The sequence below is a fragment of the Dermacentor silvarum genome, chromosome 7, assembly GCF_013339745.2.
Source record: "Dermacentor silvarum isolate Dsil-2018 chromosome 7, BIME_Dsil_1.4, whole genome shotgun sequence".
Taxonomy (NCBI): Eukaryota; Metazoa; Arthropoda; class Arachnida; order Ixodida; family Ixodidae; genus Dermacentor; species Dermacentor silvarum.
In genome coordinates this window covers 72,334,430-72,349,330 of record NC_051160.1, presented here as the reverse complement: position 1 = coordinate 72,349,330, position 14,901 = coordinate 72,334,430, and the positions used below count along the sequence as shown (strand labels likewise).

Below are 14,901 nucleotides of genomic sequence, written 5' to 3'. Positions count from 1 at the left end.
GAACATCGTCTATTGACTAGTAAACAAAATGACCCTAATTATCTCTTTGAAACAGTCACTTCAGAGCACATCACGATTTGCGAACCGGTGCCTGTGAGTTCGCGAGGTCTGAGGCTCGTACGAGGTTATAAAAAATTAGATCCTGGGGTTTTACGTGCCAAAACCACGATTTGGTTATGGAGGCACGCTGTAGTGAGGGACTCTGGATTAATTTTGACCCCTTGGGCTTCTTTAAAGTGCACCCAATGCACAGTGAATGGGCGTTTCTTGCCTTTCATCCACATCGAAATGCAGCCGCCGCGGCCGGGATTCGATCCCGCGACCTCGTGCTTAGCAGCGCGACGTCATAGCCACTACGCCACCACGGCGGGTTTGTTGTCGTAGCAGGTTCGATATATGCGAAACGAAAATGCGCGACGAAACGCATTGCTGTTCCAGTTAAGTTTGACAGGTACTGCTTAGGAAGGCGTTATTGTTAAGAGAAGTAGAAGGGTAAATTTTGCTGCTCTTTGACGGTGCCTATCTGAAAACTGGCGCTAGTTCCAAATCTAGTTTCAAGTGGACGTGCCTTGAGAACTCGACGGCTTCCTTCGTCAATCGCAACATTTTCCCTAACGTCATTCGTTAAACTTTACATTTTCCTATTTAGATAAATATTTTTTGAGATTGCTCATGCACTTAATGTCCACCGCCTCGACAGGCAGAATTATGCTATCTGGCACACGCGACCTAAAATAAACTTAAAAAAAGAGGTAACTTTGAGGAAAAAGTTTCACCTGTGGGCCGACTATACGATTTCCTTATTCAAATGCATGTGAAAAGCAGAAATGTTCTCATTAGACAAGCACTCAACCCAGCAGAATGAAATTTGCTGAATTTAGTAAACAGGTGAATTCTACCGATTACAGAAAGAAGTCTGATTTTGGGTCTAAATGTTTTTACGCATATTGCCGAAAATTGCTAAGGCAAAAAAAAATTTAGGGACAGAATTCACAAATCTTTCTCTATGCACCATAAACAAATATCGTGGTCCTCTAAGCTGCCTCTGTTTGGAGCATATGTAGGAGACAAATTTAATGTACGAGTTTGCACATTACGTGAACTTGTTAGAATGTGTACGAGGACATTGCAAAAGTCATACGCGCTTATCGGTGGTACGAAGTGGTGCACAGCGCGCTAATTTCGTCCTCTTTAGATATCTTAATGAATAGCTTTAGTTTGTTAGTGTGCATGGTATCATTTTTTATTGCTGAGTTAGTTATGAGCTTGTTTTATGAGACTTTAGTTTTTAAGAAGTTTTCTTGAAATACTGATAGCTTGAATTAAAAACCTCTTTACTAAAGTTATCGGATTTTAACTTTTTCTTTTGAATACAACAAATCTCATCACATTCGGTGCTGTGGATGCCGAGCAAAACGATTTTTCCGTTCCCATGCATTAAGATAGGAACTCGTTAGGTAAAGGGTTCATCTTAGATAAAGAAAAACAGATAAAAAGAACTTAATAAAAGAGGTGGCATACTGCCCCTTTCACAGGGTAAAAAGCGGACAAGATCAACGTCTGCTTCGTCGTGCTCCCATTATGTGCGCTACTCCCATTGCAACAAAAAAAAAAGAAAAATTGGCCGCATATCTGCTTGCTTCGCTGCAAATGACGTCGAAAGACGATAGTCTTCTTCCGCCCCTGATACGTAACATCCTCTCTTCTACCCCTCCAACCCCTCACGCTCTCCCCCTCCCCTCTCACTCCTCCTATGATGGATTCAATGTAGGTTTTGCTGAATTCAATTCAAATTTCCCGCGCTCGCCCTGCTCTCGCGTCATCTGTTGGGACCTTTTATTACTGTTGGCTTCAAGCCGGCTACAGAGCCGCGGCTTCAGTCGGCTTGGTTTTAGCACGTAGCGTTTCTTAGACACCATTTCTAACGCGTTGATTTTTCTTTTACTAATGGAAAAACCAGTCCAATGTGTGTTCTTAATTAAATGAATGCTGCGGATCACGGTTATATACAACTATTTTGCCTCAAATAGGCCTGAGGTTTCCTTTGCGCTCTATAATGTTGACGTGCTTGACCCCGTGCAACCAGTGCTAGTAGCTCGGTTGGTTTTGGCCGGGCGGTTGAATCGGTATAGGCCGGGCGGTTGAATCGAGTGACAGACTAAGCTTTCCGTGTTTAGGTAGCCCAAGAAAGATCTTTAGAAGTGTGTTGGTATCCGTCGACATACCGAACCACGTATCCACCAACTCCGTGCCCTTTCGACGCTCTAGATTCTAGAAGGGTGATCTTACGGAACTGCAATATTTGCTTTGTCAACTGTCCATATGATAATAATCTAGGGGGCCCAAATTGCGAATTCACTCCCAGCGGTGACATGAGCCTACACTATTCGTTCAGTCGCAACGAATTGGTTCGAGGAGATTCTGTGAAGTTCAGACAAGAGCATTGCTCCGATTCACTCGTACTTCAATCGGGTTGAGCCAGAGCTAACGCCGTTCTCTTGGCATATTATTTTACTGCCCTCTTTAGTAAAGCGTGAGCCCATTACGCCGGTACGCGTGTCGCTATGCGCAGCCAGCCCTTAATAGTTGCATGACAACCGCAGCGTGGCAAGCGCAGAGCCACCAGTTTTTACAGCTAGCGCATGCTCCGATTTCGTGTCGGCAAATTCAGCGCTCACCGTGATGCCCACGCGAGCCGAAATCTGACCTGGCTGGGCGCCGGCGTGTTAGAACGTACACAAGGACAGAGATTGACTGCACGCATCGTGCTGAAGCGAACATTGATGCAGGCGCGTCTGTTATCGTCGAAGATGTGACGTGCAATTTTCGCGGCCTTCCTGCTAGACACTGTCAGGATATATTTTAGTTGCACACTCAAATCGTCTTGTAGAGCCTCCTAGGCAGCGCTGGTTCCCCATAGATGCCGCCACATTTGCCTTCCGCGGCCTCTTCCGAAGCCGATGCTGGCCTCATATGCGCTTCGCCACTCCGCGGGACTGTTAACAAATCATGTATACATCGATACAAACACTGCTTGAGCAGACAACCTCGACAGCAATGATGTCGGCTGGCAAAAAAAATCATGGGCCATAATGACCCGAGCCCGTACGTCACTAACGGATCGCTAATTTTGTACACCCAACCTATTCGACCGAGTGACACGTTCGCAGCTGAGACGAAGCCGTCTTGCTTGCCCAAGCACATCGCCAAGACCAAATGCCACATCGCTGTTTGATATATACGTGAAAAAGCGAAAACGCAAGCCGATCCGACGTTGCGAGCCGCTCGGGCGATAATAAGCGAACGCGACTAAATTACCTCCTTTTTTTTCACATCACTTCATGTCGTTTTCATTCTAAGCCTCCTTCCGGCATTCAAATCACGCCTTCTTATAAAGAGCGCGCGGTACCGTCTTAGGCGTCGAGTCTGGGCTAACCACGATCGCCTTTGTGGTCGCGTGTTCAAGCAGTGCTTGCACGGGGCATGCTTTGTTTATACGCACCCGGTCGAGTGCGTGTTTGAAGCAAACGTAACGGCGCTAAGCCTTACTCTAGAAATGATCGACCGTTTGACAGTGCGTCATATCGCATCGGTCGTCTACGCACCACGCTGTGAGCTGACGCAAGATGATGCCGGCGGCGGTCGTTGGTCGAGGTGGAGTGCCGACATCAAATGTCGACGCGGGGTGTCGAACAGGTGCACCGTGACAGTAATCGCAAGTAGTCGTTGACACGGTGACCCTGGTCGATCTTTTTGCAGAGCGCATACAGCGTCGCTGCTGCATGACTTGACTCTCTTCGTTGCGTGCCTTAAGATGACAGGTTCTGTCAAGCCATTCAAGACTTCGAAGGCGTATACTACGCGAAAGGAAAGTCGTGCTGCTAGCCCTGTCAGAGTTAATCAACTTTTTTACTTGCAAAGGCCAGCTGTCATGGTTTGAAGGCAGGCACGAGGGCAATTGTCTCAGATCGGCGTCCATCCTTCGACGAATGTGGCAGGCTGTTGCAGCAGTCGTCCATGAACCGCGGCCGTGGAGTTGAACAGCCTATATCACTTTCGCGTGGCGTCAGCGTTCGACGTTTCAGCGTTCACTCATAATGACTCATACAAAGCAGTCGTCCTCCCGGTTGTTTATATATATATATATACGAACTGTTGCAAGAAAATCGTCTTTTGATTTTGTGAGTAATATAAGCTTGCATAGCACATAGGCGCTTGTTGAGAGTGTCCATTTAGATTAGGGTTCGAAGACGTTTCTTGTCATCTCGAGAGGTCACTCGTTAATTGACACGCCGGCTGCAGGAAAATTTCGACGTCTTTTGCCGTTCGTTGTCAAAAATGTCTGTCCTTAAGCAGCGCGATCTGCAAGGACGACGTAGAACTTGGGCTTGAAGTATCGTTCTATCGTCCAGAGCTTTTATATTCGCTTCGTATAGCGAAAGGACGTTGAGTCCGGTATATTTCCCTAGGATCGAACTTGTTGCTCGTGATCACGCAAGTTGTTCGTCTTACGTTGTACGGAATCACACGGAAGCCGCTAGGCACTTAGCACTGAACCTTTCCACGTCGACAGAAACTTTCACTTTTTAACTTTTTTTTTCAGAAACGCCATAACAGGAAGCCTAGCGGCGGAAGCAAGAATTGAGGCGCGCGATGCACAATGGCGCCGACAGTTCCGATAGCTTATAACGAAGTCGAGTGTGGATGCTCTGCATATGATGCGGATTGTAACGCTCTAGGTCAGAAGCGCGAACATTTCCAAGCGCGATGACGCACCTGTGGCTCACCTATCATTTGGAGTGAGGTCACATTTTCGTTACGACCCCATAGCGGTTGGTGTCGGCAACACTGGGGTGATAAATGAAAGCGTCGCAGCGCCATCGGGTCTGTGCTAGGTGCATATATCGCCGTCAGATGGTGCACACTTGTTGCAAAGCGAAAACTGCTTGTTTGATTGGCATCTTATTTAAGATTCATATACTGAATTGGTCAAGGGTGTTGAGACCACCGCAAGAATATGCTCTTCATGTCGTGGTCTACATTTAATAAAGAAAAGTGTCGCATAACCCGCGGGCAGCATCTGTTCGTTACACACTACAGAGTTATTGCCTTAAGTAGCACTATTTTAGATAAAACACCGGAACGAAGCCGTTAAATGGTGCTGCAATAAACACGGCGCGTTTAAGTGGGTTGAGGGTTGCACTTCGTGATTGCAACTGCGGAGCTATGCGAAACAGAAACAGAGAACGCAACCGATAACTGTGGCGCCGGGGAGCGTTCTTTTGCAAAGATTGGCTGCTTACTGGCGTCGTAAAGCTCTCGGAAACGCATCAAACTATCGCTGGCTGCTGCGATCGTGAAGCAGCCAACGACGATTTCGCATAGTTTACGTATAGCGCGATGACGCGTAATGCCCGCAGACCGAAGGGTCAGTGAACTGGCCGGCGCGGCTCTGATCGCGCCGAGTTTGATTTCTCTGAATTCTGAAACTGGATCACTCGTCGAGGAGCTTTTGGTTGGCCTCCCGCTAGATTTCTCCCCCTCCCTTCTTTTTCTTTTTTTTCTACCCTCCTTCTTTCCCACTGACCTTCTGGCGATAGGTGCGCGGGTCTTTTTAACTCTTCGTCCAGCCGTCGAGGCTGTGAGTGCGCTGATCTGGATCGAACCGGTACCGCTCGGGGAAAAATAAGCGAAGATGGGGCGTTGATATTGCTTGGGCAAACTCGACGAAGTTCGGAAAAGCAGCTTTTCCGCGCCGTATACATGCAGTGGGTACCAGCTTTTGATTTGCGCGAAAATAAGGGCTGTCATCCACTTAAAGGGATAGCTGAGAGAGAGAGCGTAAGTCAGTTTAGACTGGTAGACGGTTGTTTGTTTGGAAGCACGCATTCAAGCATTCAGCTGCAAAGCAAGAAGCAAGGTGAAAGCAAGGGATTCAGGCGGGCGCACCAGTTTATGCGTGTTCATTTTGGCCAATCGGGAACCGCGAAACAATGTCCGTCCGTGTGTATGGCATGCGCCTAACAGGACGTACAGTCGCGTTAAATATGAGCTGCAACGCTGTGCCCGTGGTCGGGCTCCAAGATTTAACGGCCGCGACTACAATGGAAACATCGTAGAGCACCGTTCCAGTTAGCATGGTGACTCATGCGAGTGAGGCGATGAAGGCCTTACTCGCGTTATCAAGGTTCCTGCGGTCTAGGGGCCTTCACGATAGACCTTAAGAACGCTACCCCTACCGCTCTATAGTGTACGCGGTTTGTTTGTGCTCGTCTCTCTCTCTCTTTCTTTCTCTCCCTTCCACTTTTTCTCTTTTTATTCTCCTACTCCTTCCTCTCATGCAGGGTAGCCAACCGGAACTACCTCTGGTTAACCTCCCTGCTTTTCTATGCATCCATTCTCTCTCGCTCTGTAAGTCGGCGATGCCGCGCAGTTTTGGAGTCTTGCAGCCACTTCGACCACAGTCTGCAGACGATATCGAACGCGACGGTACATACCAGTCATAATTTGAGTGACGCAATCAAGAACGACGGTCACCGCAGATATAGTGTAGTTGGAACAGCGCTTGGCACTGGACATTTGTACTGAGACGCTGCTTAAGGAATACGCATAACTTTGACTTCCTTATACACTGAACAGTTGTTCCGTGCAATGAAAATGAGCACCGCGGTGACCAACTGTAGCTATGGCCATTGAGCACAGGTTGGAATCCCGACCGCGGCGGCCACATGCGGAAGTTGTCGGAATTCTATTGTGTCGGAACACCAGTGCACCGGGATTTGGCTGCGCGTTAAACGACCCCACGCGGACAAAAAACACCGCGGCGGCCCACCACGACGGGTCGTCTCCCGTATCCCGTGTGTCGCTTCGGTCCGACAAAATCGGACAACCAGTCGAGTTTCATAATGTGTGTACACAAGCCCCCCTCCCCTCTACTCTTCTTGTGCTGTTGATTAAGGAAAATCGTTGCGCTGCTAAGCTCGAGGTCACGAGTCCGACCATGGCCGCGGAAGCCGAATTTCGATGGGGGCGATACGCAAAAACGGTCGTGTACTTGGTATTTGGGTGCACCTTAAAATACCCGAGTGAGTCAAAATTAATCCGAAGTCTCCACCCCCTTGCCTCATAATCTGACTGGTGTTTTGGCACATAAAACCTCAGGATCTAATCTCTCTAGGAAAAAGCGTGATACCGTATAACCAGATGGCGCATAACGTGCCGGTAACTACACCCCTTTTGTCAAAAACAAGTTTTTTGTGTGCGCAGGGTGCCACATGAAAGGGCAACAGCGTCCGGATGGTGAAGGTTCACCGTCTCGACTCTGTGGTTCGTCGGCAAATGTGCGGCACCGCACCTTCTGTGCTGATCGAATCGTCGATGCGGCAGGTCGGTGGTTGCGGCTTGTTTTTCTTGGCAGCCAAGTAGGAATAAAATCCGGTACTTTTTTTTCCCTAGCCCGTAAATATCTCGTGCTGCTTTTGTTCCTCGTTTCGGAGACTAAATATATGCCTCTTGTCTCTCTGTTTACGAACGCACGATGCTGTTTTTCCTTCGTTGCGTCACTACCCAGATTTGGATAGGGCGTAAAACTTGGCTCGTGCTTCTGTTGAACTCAGCCGTGTTTACAAACGCCAGCTTCGTCCTTCTGGTTTTCTTATCGGGTCTTTGTGGTTGTCTTGCCGCTTGTCTTAAAGTCCGGTTCACGCACTCTCGCGAGAACGTATTCGATATTTAAACGGCTTCTGGCATATTTTGATAGGACACTCATTGGGAACGGATTAAGAGTCAAAGCAGTAAAAGTGGACTTCGCGCTTATCCTACCTACACGAGGGCGATTCAGAAAGTAATGCCTCCAAGCCCACTACTTTGCCAATAGTACTGCAAACACTTTGAACTCTTTATCATTAATGCACTGAAGTTTAAGCTATAGATTACAATTAATTCAATTACAACCCACTGTTTCAACCGGACGTCACCACTGGATGCCATGGATTGCTCGATTACTCTGGAACGAGAAGAGATACGAAGGTGAGGCAAGCGACAGTCTATAGCTCAAAAATCAGTGGCATTAATGATAGTTCAAAATGTTTGCCGTATTACTGGGAAAGTAGTGGGCTCGGAGGCATTACCTTCTGAATCGGCCTTCGTAGGAATCAGAAACTGGTGGCGAGGAGCACATTAATGGTTTCAACGGCAATTGTTTTAATTGCCCCAGGTAGCGCTTATATTAGTTAGCATCGCTATTTTTGGGTCCGCTCGGGACACTTTTTGGGAGGAATGTCGTTGTTTAGTTCTCGACTAAGGATACTCATCTCAGCGAGTTCAGGAGAAGCAGGTGTAAAAACGCCCGTGTATCGTGCATTGGATGTACGTTAAAAAACCCCAGATGGGCAAAATTATTCCGGAGTCTCCCCCACCACGGCGTGCCTCTTCATCAGATTATGGTTCTGGCATGTAAAACCCCAGAATTTAATTTTAAAAAATTTCGTTGTTATTCAGTCACCTACGGCACATGGTTGCAGTCCTCATGGCACCCTTCTCGCCGTTGTCATCGTTGTTGCCGGGTGCGCCTTAGAAGAACTGTAGAATGCGCAAACTACCGAGGCAGCGGATGCTCGCAAAGCGGGGCAATAGAGAGTGAGGCACGAAGAAAAGGCAGGTCGCCCGGTTGGCTACCCTACACGTGGGGAAGGGACTACGGGGAAAGAGATAATGAGTCATTCCGCGCGCACCCGCGGAGATGAAACTTCACGCGCGTATATGCTCTCATGATGAATGTTCTCTCACAAGTGCTCATCTAAGCGGGTCTAGCTGGGCAAATAATGCTATCGCTTTAAAAACTGGACAGAGACGTCGCATAACGCTTGCTCGCTGTGTGGCGTGGAAATACTTGCCCATTTCACCAGTCCATACACTGCATCATTCTCTTCTCTCTCTCTCTCTCTCTCTCTCTGATTTTCTTTCTTTTCTCTTTTTGTCTCCCTTTACCCGTTCGCCAGTGCAGGGTAGCAAACTGGATGTTTGTCTTCCGGTTAACCTGCCCGCCTTTCGCATTTACGTCTCTATCTTTACGCGTTTACATAACTACGCGTATCTGTTACAAGTTTAAATTAACAACATAACACTCGTGTGTACACGTGTGCTTATGTGTTTACTAGTGCTCGTTGATATAGTTTGGTTGCATGGGTTTAGCTTGCGCTGGTTCTTTAAGCTGTTGTTTGTAGCAGGCCGGATCAGGTGGCAGTCCGGATCAGAAAGTCTGGGCCGGCAAGATTGCCAACTTTAAGGTAGCATATGCTCCTGTTTGTCGGCAGTTATTAATGAGGCTTGAGAAGATTAGCTTGCAGTGAAAGTTATCTGTGCATACGTATAATACACTGCCGATTGAAGCACGCTGATATTTTTCCTGACAGATCGGTGTTTCGTGTAGGTCCTGCCGAAAATGCATCATTCGACAGTGTATACAGAGAACGTCGGTTGAACCTCTTTCTAGCAAACGCGTGCACGCTGTTAGTCCATTGACATCAGGGCGCACGCAACAAAATATTCAACACATTTTTGATGCCCTCCTGGAGAAGAATACGGTCCTCGAGTTGTTCCTAAATAAAGCGTGGGGTGCTCTAGTGCTCCAAGCTTGACATATTCCTCCCCTCTGCTGGGCGTAAAGCGGACATGTTAGTAATGTACGGGCGAGGTGCCGTCACCTGGTTTAGCGCCGACATTCTAAATCGAAGAACTCGACGCGAAGTCAAAAGTCCGTTGGCTAGCTTCCGCCGTGAGAACGTCTGCATCGGTCTAAAATAACTGGCGCTACACTGGCCGAAATCTTATTGGCTCTGGGAAAGCCCTTACCTCGTCGTTTAAGCTCTACTGCCGAGACGATAGCGCGGTAAAGTTTCTTTTTCTTCGACACCGCAAGACACCTTTCTAGTTGTAGGAAAGATGGCACGATTACTTACGAAACTGGCGTTTGTGATGTAACGACTACGTTCTCGCGAAGCCACCCTTCGTTTTTGTTTTTTTTTCCTCGTATGGGCGTCTTTTTTTGACTCGATAGGTTTCCCAGAAGTTGTTTGCACACGCAGAGCTCGCCTTATTTAGTGCTTGGTTCGCGTGCACGTCGCAGATGCCGTCGCCAGCCACCACACCAGGCAGTGTGATGCAAACTGCCGCTTAAACGCCAAATTCGAAAAGTAATAAAGAGACGGAGAGGATGAAAGAACAGATCAAACAGTTGGTTATACGTCGCCACGAGCCTGGTTCGAAGCCTACACGATGCGGACAATAAAGTAAATAAAGGATACATAGTGTATATTATACAGGGCTAAGCGAGCGTTGCCAGGCTCCCTACGTAGCTTGTTAAGAGCGGTAATATATTTCTCACTTGGCCGATTGCGACGCAAACATTGCGACTTGGTCATTCCCTTCAGTTTTTCCTCTCTCGTGTTCTTTGCGACGATATTTCTTCTGCGCTCACACGTGCATGTAGCAGTGCCCATGGGCGTATTATGATCCAAACGAGGCAAATGGCTCGCAGGAATATGGATATTTGAGTGAAGTGAGCCATGATGGACGAGCAAATGAATGTCCCTGTAGGATATAGTTGGTCTATACTTGAAGGAAGGTTAAAACTGCGCGAAAAAAAAAAAACGGGACAAGTGGAAGGAACACACTGCGCTCGTGGTGTATTGTGTGTTCCTTCCGCGTGTCCTGTTTTTTTTTTCGCGCAGTTTTAACCTTCCTTCGAGCAATTGAAGCCTCAGCCATGACGTAAGCGCGTCCCCTCGTCGAAACGTTGGCTTCAGGCTGCTGAGGCATCTTGTTTCCAGTGTTGACTGAATCGGGGCTGCGACGTGTGCCCGCCTGGAATGCAGGATTTGCAGAAAAATGGAGCGCGGATTAACGGCAGTTTACTAGCGTAATAAGCTTTTCTTCCTCCTCATCACCCCTCATCTTCATATATAATGTGAACGAGAAGAAAGGAAACCGAGGGGCCCGATTTTTATTAATGATATCAAAGAAGCCAACGAACACAGACACCAAGGACAACATAGGGAAAGTTACTTCTACTTCGTAATTGAATTAAAGAAATGATAAATTGATGGAAATTAAGGTGGATGAAAAAAACTTGCCGCAGGTGGGGAACGGTCCCCCACGTCTTGCATTATGCGTGCGATGATCTTGCCATTTCATCAACAGTCACCTTGGCCGTAGTTTAGCTTTGTCTGATAATGAAAGTAAAAAATAAATATGCATTACATACAACTAGTTTCTAGCCCAATTTCTTGTGGTCATTTGCACGGGTCTTAAGCGGAGAGGGCATTCCATCTTACCTGCTGCCTTGGGAAAGAAGGAAGAATTGAAATCTTTAATGGAGCTTGTTCATAGAGACCCTTAATAAAGTTGTGGCAATATTGCGTACTGTACCTCCCGTGTACAAAAAAAAAAAAAAAAAAAAAAAAAAAAAAAAAAGCCACCAGAGGGGATCGCTGAAGGTGGCTTCTCCATTCAAAGCCTCTTATTGCGGCAAAGCCAGCTTTGACAAGCAAGCACACAAACAGATTTGTGTGTGTGGATGCTTGTCAAAGCTGGCCACCTGTGTGGCTACCACAGTTACCTGTAGCTATGGGCAAACGCGCATGGAAATTACGACAGAGATAACAGCAAGGCATACTGACAGACGTGGACACATGAACGATGGTACGCACAATTAACACCACTGGTGTACTAGAGGGTGCCTAATGTGGCGTCCATTTTTCCTGCCTTCGTCACTCAAACCCAGGAAAGCACAAGAACATCTGTTCTCACATGTGTGCTGCCGTCACGAGATTTTCAAACCATCAAACCCCTAATTTTTGTCTAATGCAATCATACACGTGCTGTCCTTGTAATAAGTGGATCCACGCCGTTTCTTTCAGCTGTAACCAGGGAGGTGTTTTGTTCTGAAAAGCAGTAACACCATCATAATTAAAAGATGAGGCGATCGTGTTCGTTCATTCATAACGCTGCGAATGTAGACTCGGAGCGACTTAAAGTAAAAATAGTGTCCGAGCAATTTGTACTTTGATATCGAACCAAGTCTCACTGGGTTTTTAGCAGAACGTTCTAACCACTGCGTCATAACCAATTTGCGTTAGTGAACAGATAATTTTTGTAATTCTTAAATTTCATTGTAATGTCGTCCTCCTGCATCGTAATTTCTGCACTGTGAGCCTAATTAATAGTATCTTAAAATTTGTTTACGTATCGCTTTGTCAAGCGAGGTTTGAGTATAGGATACAGTTGAAAATCGAGTCTGACGCGCCGACGGCTGCTTCTCGCAGCAATTGTAAGATTCTCGATATAGTCGCTGCAGTCTCTATTTTTAAACTAAACAGCTTTTGTTTAAGAGACGCTTTCTTTGTCTAACCTCCCGCGGTTTCTAATTGCTGATGGATCCGTCGGTATCCCGCCGTGCGCGCGCGCACGTGTTAAACGAATTAACAGACGCAATGTGCCACAGCCGATTTGAAACTTTTGTACATTTGGAGAAAAGAAGTTTATTTATGGCCTTGAGAGCAATGAAACCTCTTTCGGGGCACTTCTGCTAAAATCCTTGCACTTTCGAATTTGCGCGATATTGTAACACCATGGCGGCTTGTGCAACTTGTGCTGCGCATGATTTGTAGAAAAAGTGAGATTTCGCATTTTACTCGCATTGTACCTACGACCGGCAACTAATGCCGGGACGCCTATATGCGGCCTGTTGTTGCCTCCGCACTCGGATTGGAAGCTGTGATGAGGGAAGCGAGCTGTCACTCATACCCTCCAGCACTTTCTAGCGAGTGCGACGCGGAGCAGCCAGGACATTCAAGCTCCTGGCGACTTCATTGTTTCTGTCCTTTGCTTCTACGTCCATTACAGGGTAGTCAGCTAGAAGTATACCCTATAGTTAATCTCCTGGTATACCTTCAATTCTTGCCTCTTTCTTGACAAGCATTGCGTACAACCCAGATGATTTTAGCGGAAGTCATACATATAACGTATTCATTTTGAAAATTGCAGCGTGACTGAATGATTCAACTACTCGCGTTCTTATCTGTATCGTAACCTTTCTCTCTTTTGATCTGTTTTTCATTTACATTTCTTAATCGCGGGGGTTTATTTTTGAAGTTCCGTACAGCAGGCCATTCTGCGGCCTATTGTCCCAGGATCTCATCTTTAATGAACAGCAACAAACAACCTCATGTGTAAGTGGTGGTGCGTTTTGTGTTCCGGGCAGCGGAGCAAATGATGGCCACTGGCTGCCACAACGTTTTCTCCTTTATGCCGTGACTGTATAGGTTGTCGATTCTCGTAACGCATGCTTTGGCTAAACTTTCGCATGTCGCCCATGCAGCGCGCTCTGACGACGAGTGTTGCAGAGAAGTAGAACTTTTTGTTTGGCTAGTTGGTGCATGTTACTGAAGTATTAAAGCGCCAAACAGACGACACAAGAAGAGACACGGACGAGCGTCTCTTCTTGTGTCGTCTGTTTGGCGCTTTAATACTTCAGTAATTGCAGAGAAGCTATGCCTGATATAAGTGAACCGCCGTATTAGTCCAGTAGCCATAGCTTAGTCGCTTTGGCGTTGCACTGCTGAGCTCGAGAGCTAGATCCCGGCCGCGCCGGCCACATTTTGATGGGGTCAAAAGCGCTGGTGTATTTAGATTTGGGTGCACGTTAAAGAACCCCAGGGGGCCAAAATTAGTGTGGAGTCCCCGCACTACAGCTGGTCTCATAATTAGGTGGTGGTTTTGGCGCACAAAGCTCCAGGATAAGTTTTTTTTTAGTAACGTTGCTATATACATGCAGTTTTCGTACACTCCTTAGTCACTGCAGTTCATTTCTGATGATTCGGATAGCCGGCCCTTCGGCGGCTTATTTTCCCACGTTCTCATAATTTCACAAACAGCAACCCTTGACACGACGGTGCCACCTCTGTTCAGTGCCATCAGTTCCACCTTGGAACACCACAGGTTCCCCACCGGAGAGCTGCGGCCAAGCGTCGAATGTCGCCCAGGGCCGGGCGAACTTCCAGGAACTTCCGTCTCCGCCTGCGACCATGACGACGTTGCTGTCCGCTGTCCAACAGAAGCAGCAACAGGTGAACACCGCTGTGCCCACTGCGTGCCACCAGAGGCCTCGCGGCCCGTTCGAGAGGCTCCCCGCCTTCGTGCAAGTGCAGAGGAGCGCCAGGGCCCGACCGGCGCCGGCCGCCACCCACACCCTGGTTGCCCTGAACGCTCGTTCCTCCGCCGTCGGGACGCCGTCGGCCCCGGGCTGCGCGTCGCGTTTCCCCGCGGCCCCCACGTACTACAACGCGCTGCTTCAACCTCTGCCCGCGATCAGCCAGGTAAGCGAGTGTTTTAAGCATGAAATGCTTTTGGCTCCCGTTGTCGGCGACCTTCAAGTGACCTTGAGCCAAAAGCCAGAGACGTTATCCGGGCACTCAAACGAGAACGTCCGCACATCGTAGCGAGAACACGAGATAATCCGGTCAACAACTCAAAACTTAAGAAAATGTGGTCTCTGGCGGCCAATCCGTTGTACAGAACCCCATTACATACGCTAATGTTTCTTCACAATATCTCTGAATCTGTAATTTCTGGTAGGCTGAAGTTTTGTTTGTCATTTAAAATAGGGGCGTTCAAAAGGCAGATACAGGGCACCATACACTTGATTTGCATCCTTTGGCGCAGACAGGTTTGCCTTTTCCCTTTTCAACGCCAGCGGTCCGCGAGTTCCGCGGCGCGAGTTTTGCGGCGCCTCGAGAGATGGCGCCACGCTGCGTGATCAAGCCGGCAGCGTCCGGCACTCCGCGGACACCTACCCAAGGCCGCACGTTTGCAGCCGACCACTTCGACGCGACAAGAAAAAAA

The 14,901-nt window shown here is 47.8% G+C and overlaps 1 protein-coding gene across 2 annotated transcripts in view; it reads left to right on the top strand.

Moving 5' to 3' along the window:
• The window catches only part of LOC119458207 (uncharacterized), a 61,567-nt gene that overhangs the window by 28,206 nt on the left and 18,460 nt on the right, over positions 1–14,901 (top strand). The window contains exon 7 of one of the 2 annotated variants that reach the window (XM_049670839.1): positions 13,969–14,375. In XM_049670839.1, coding sequence (XP_049526796.1) covers positions 13,969–14,375 — 407 coding nt within the window. The remainder of the gene's footprint in view (positions 1–13,968; positions 14,376–14,901) is intronic. The other variant, XM_037720031.2, reaches the window with a different exon arrangement.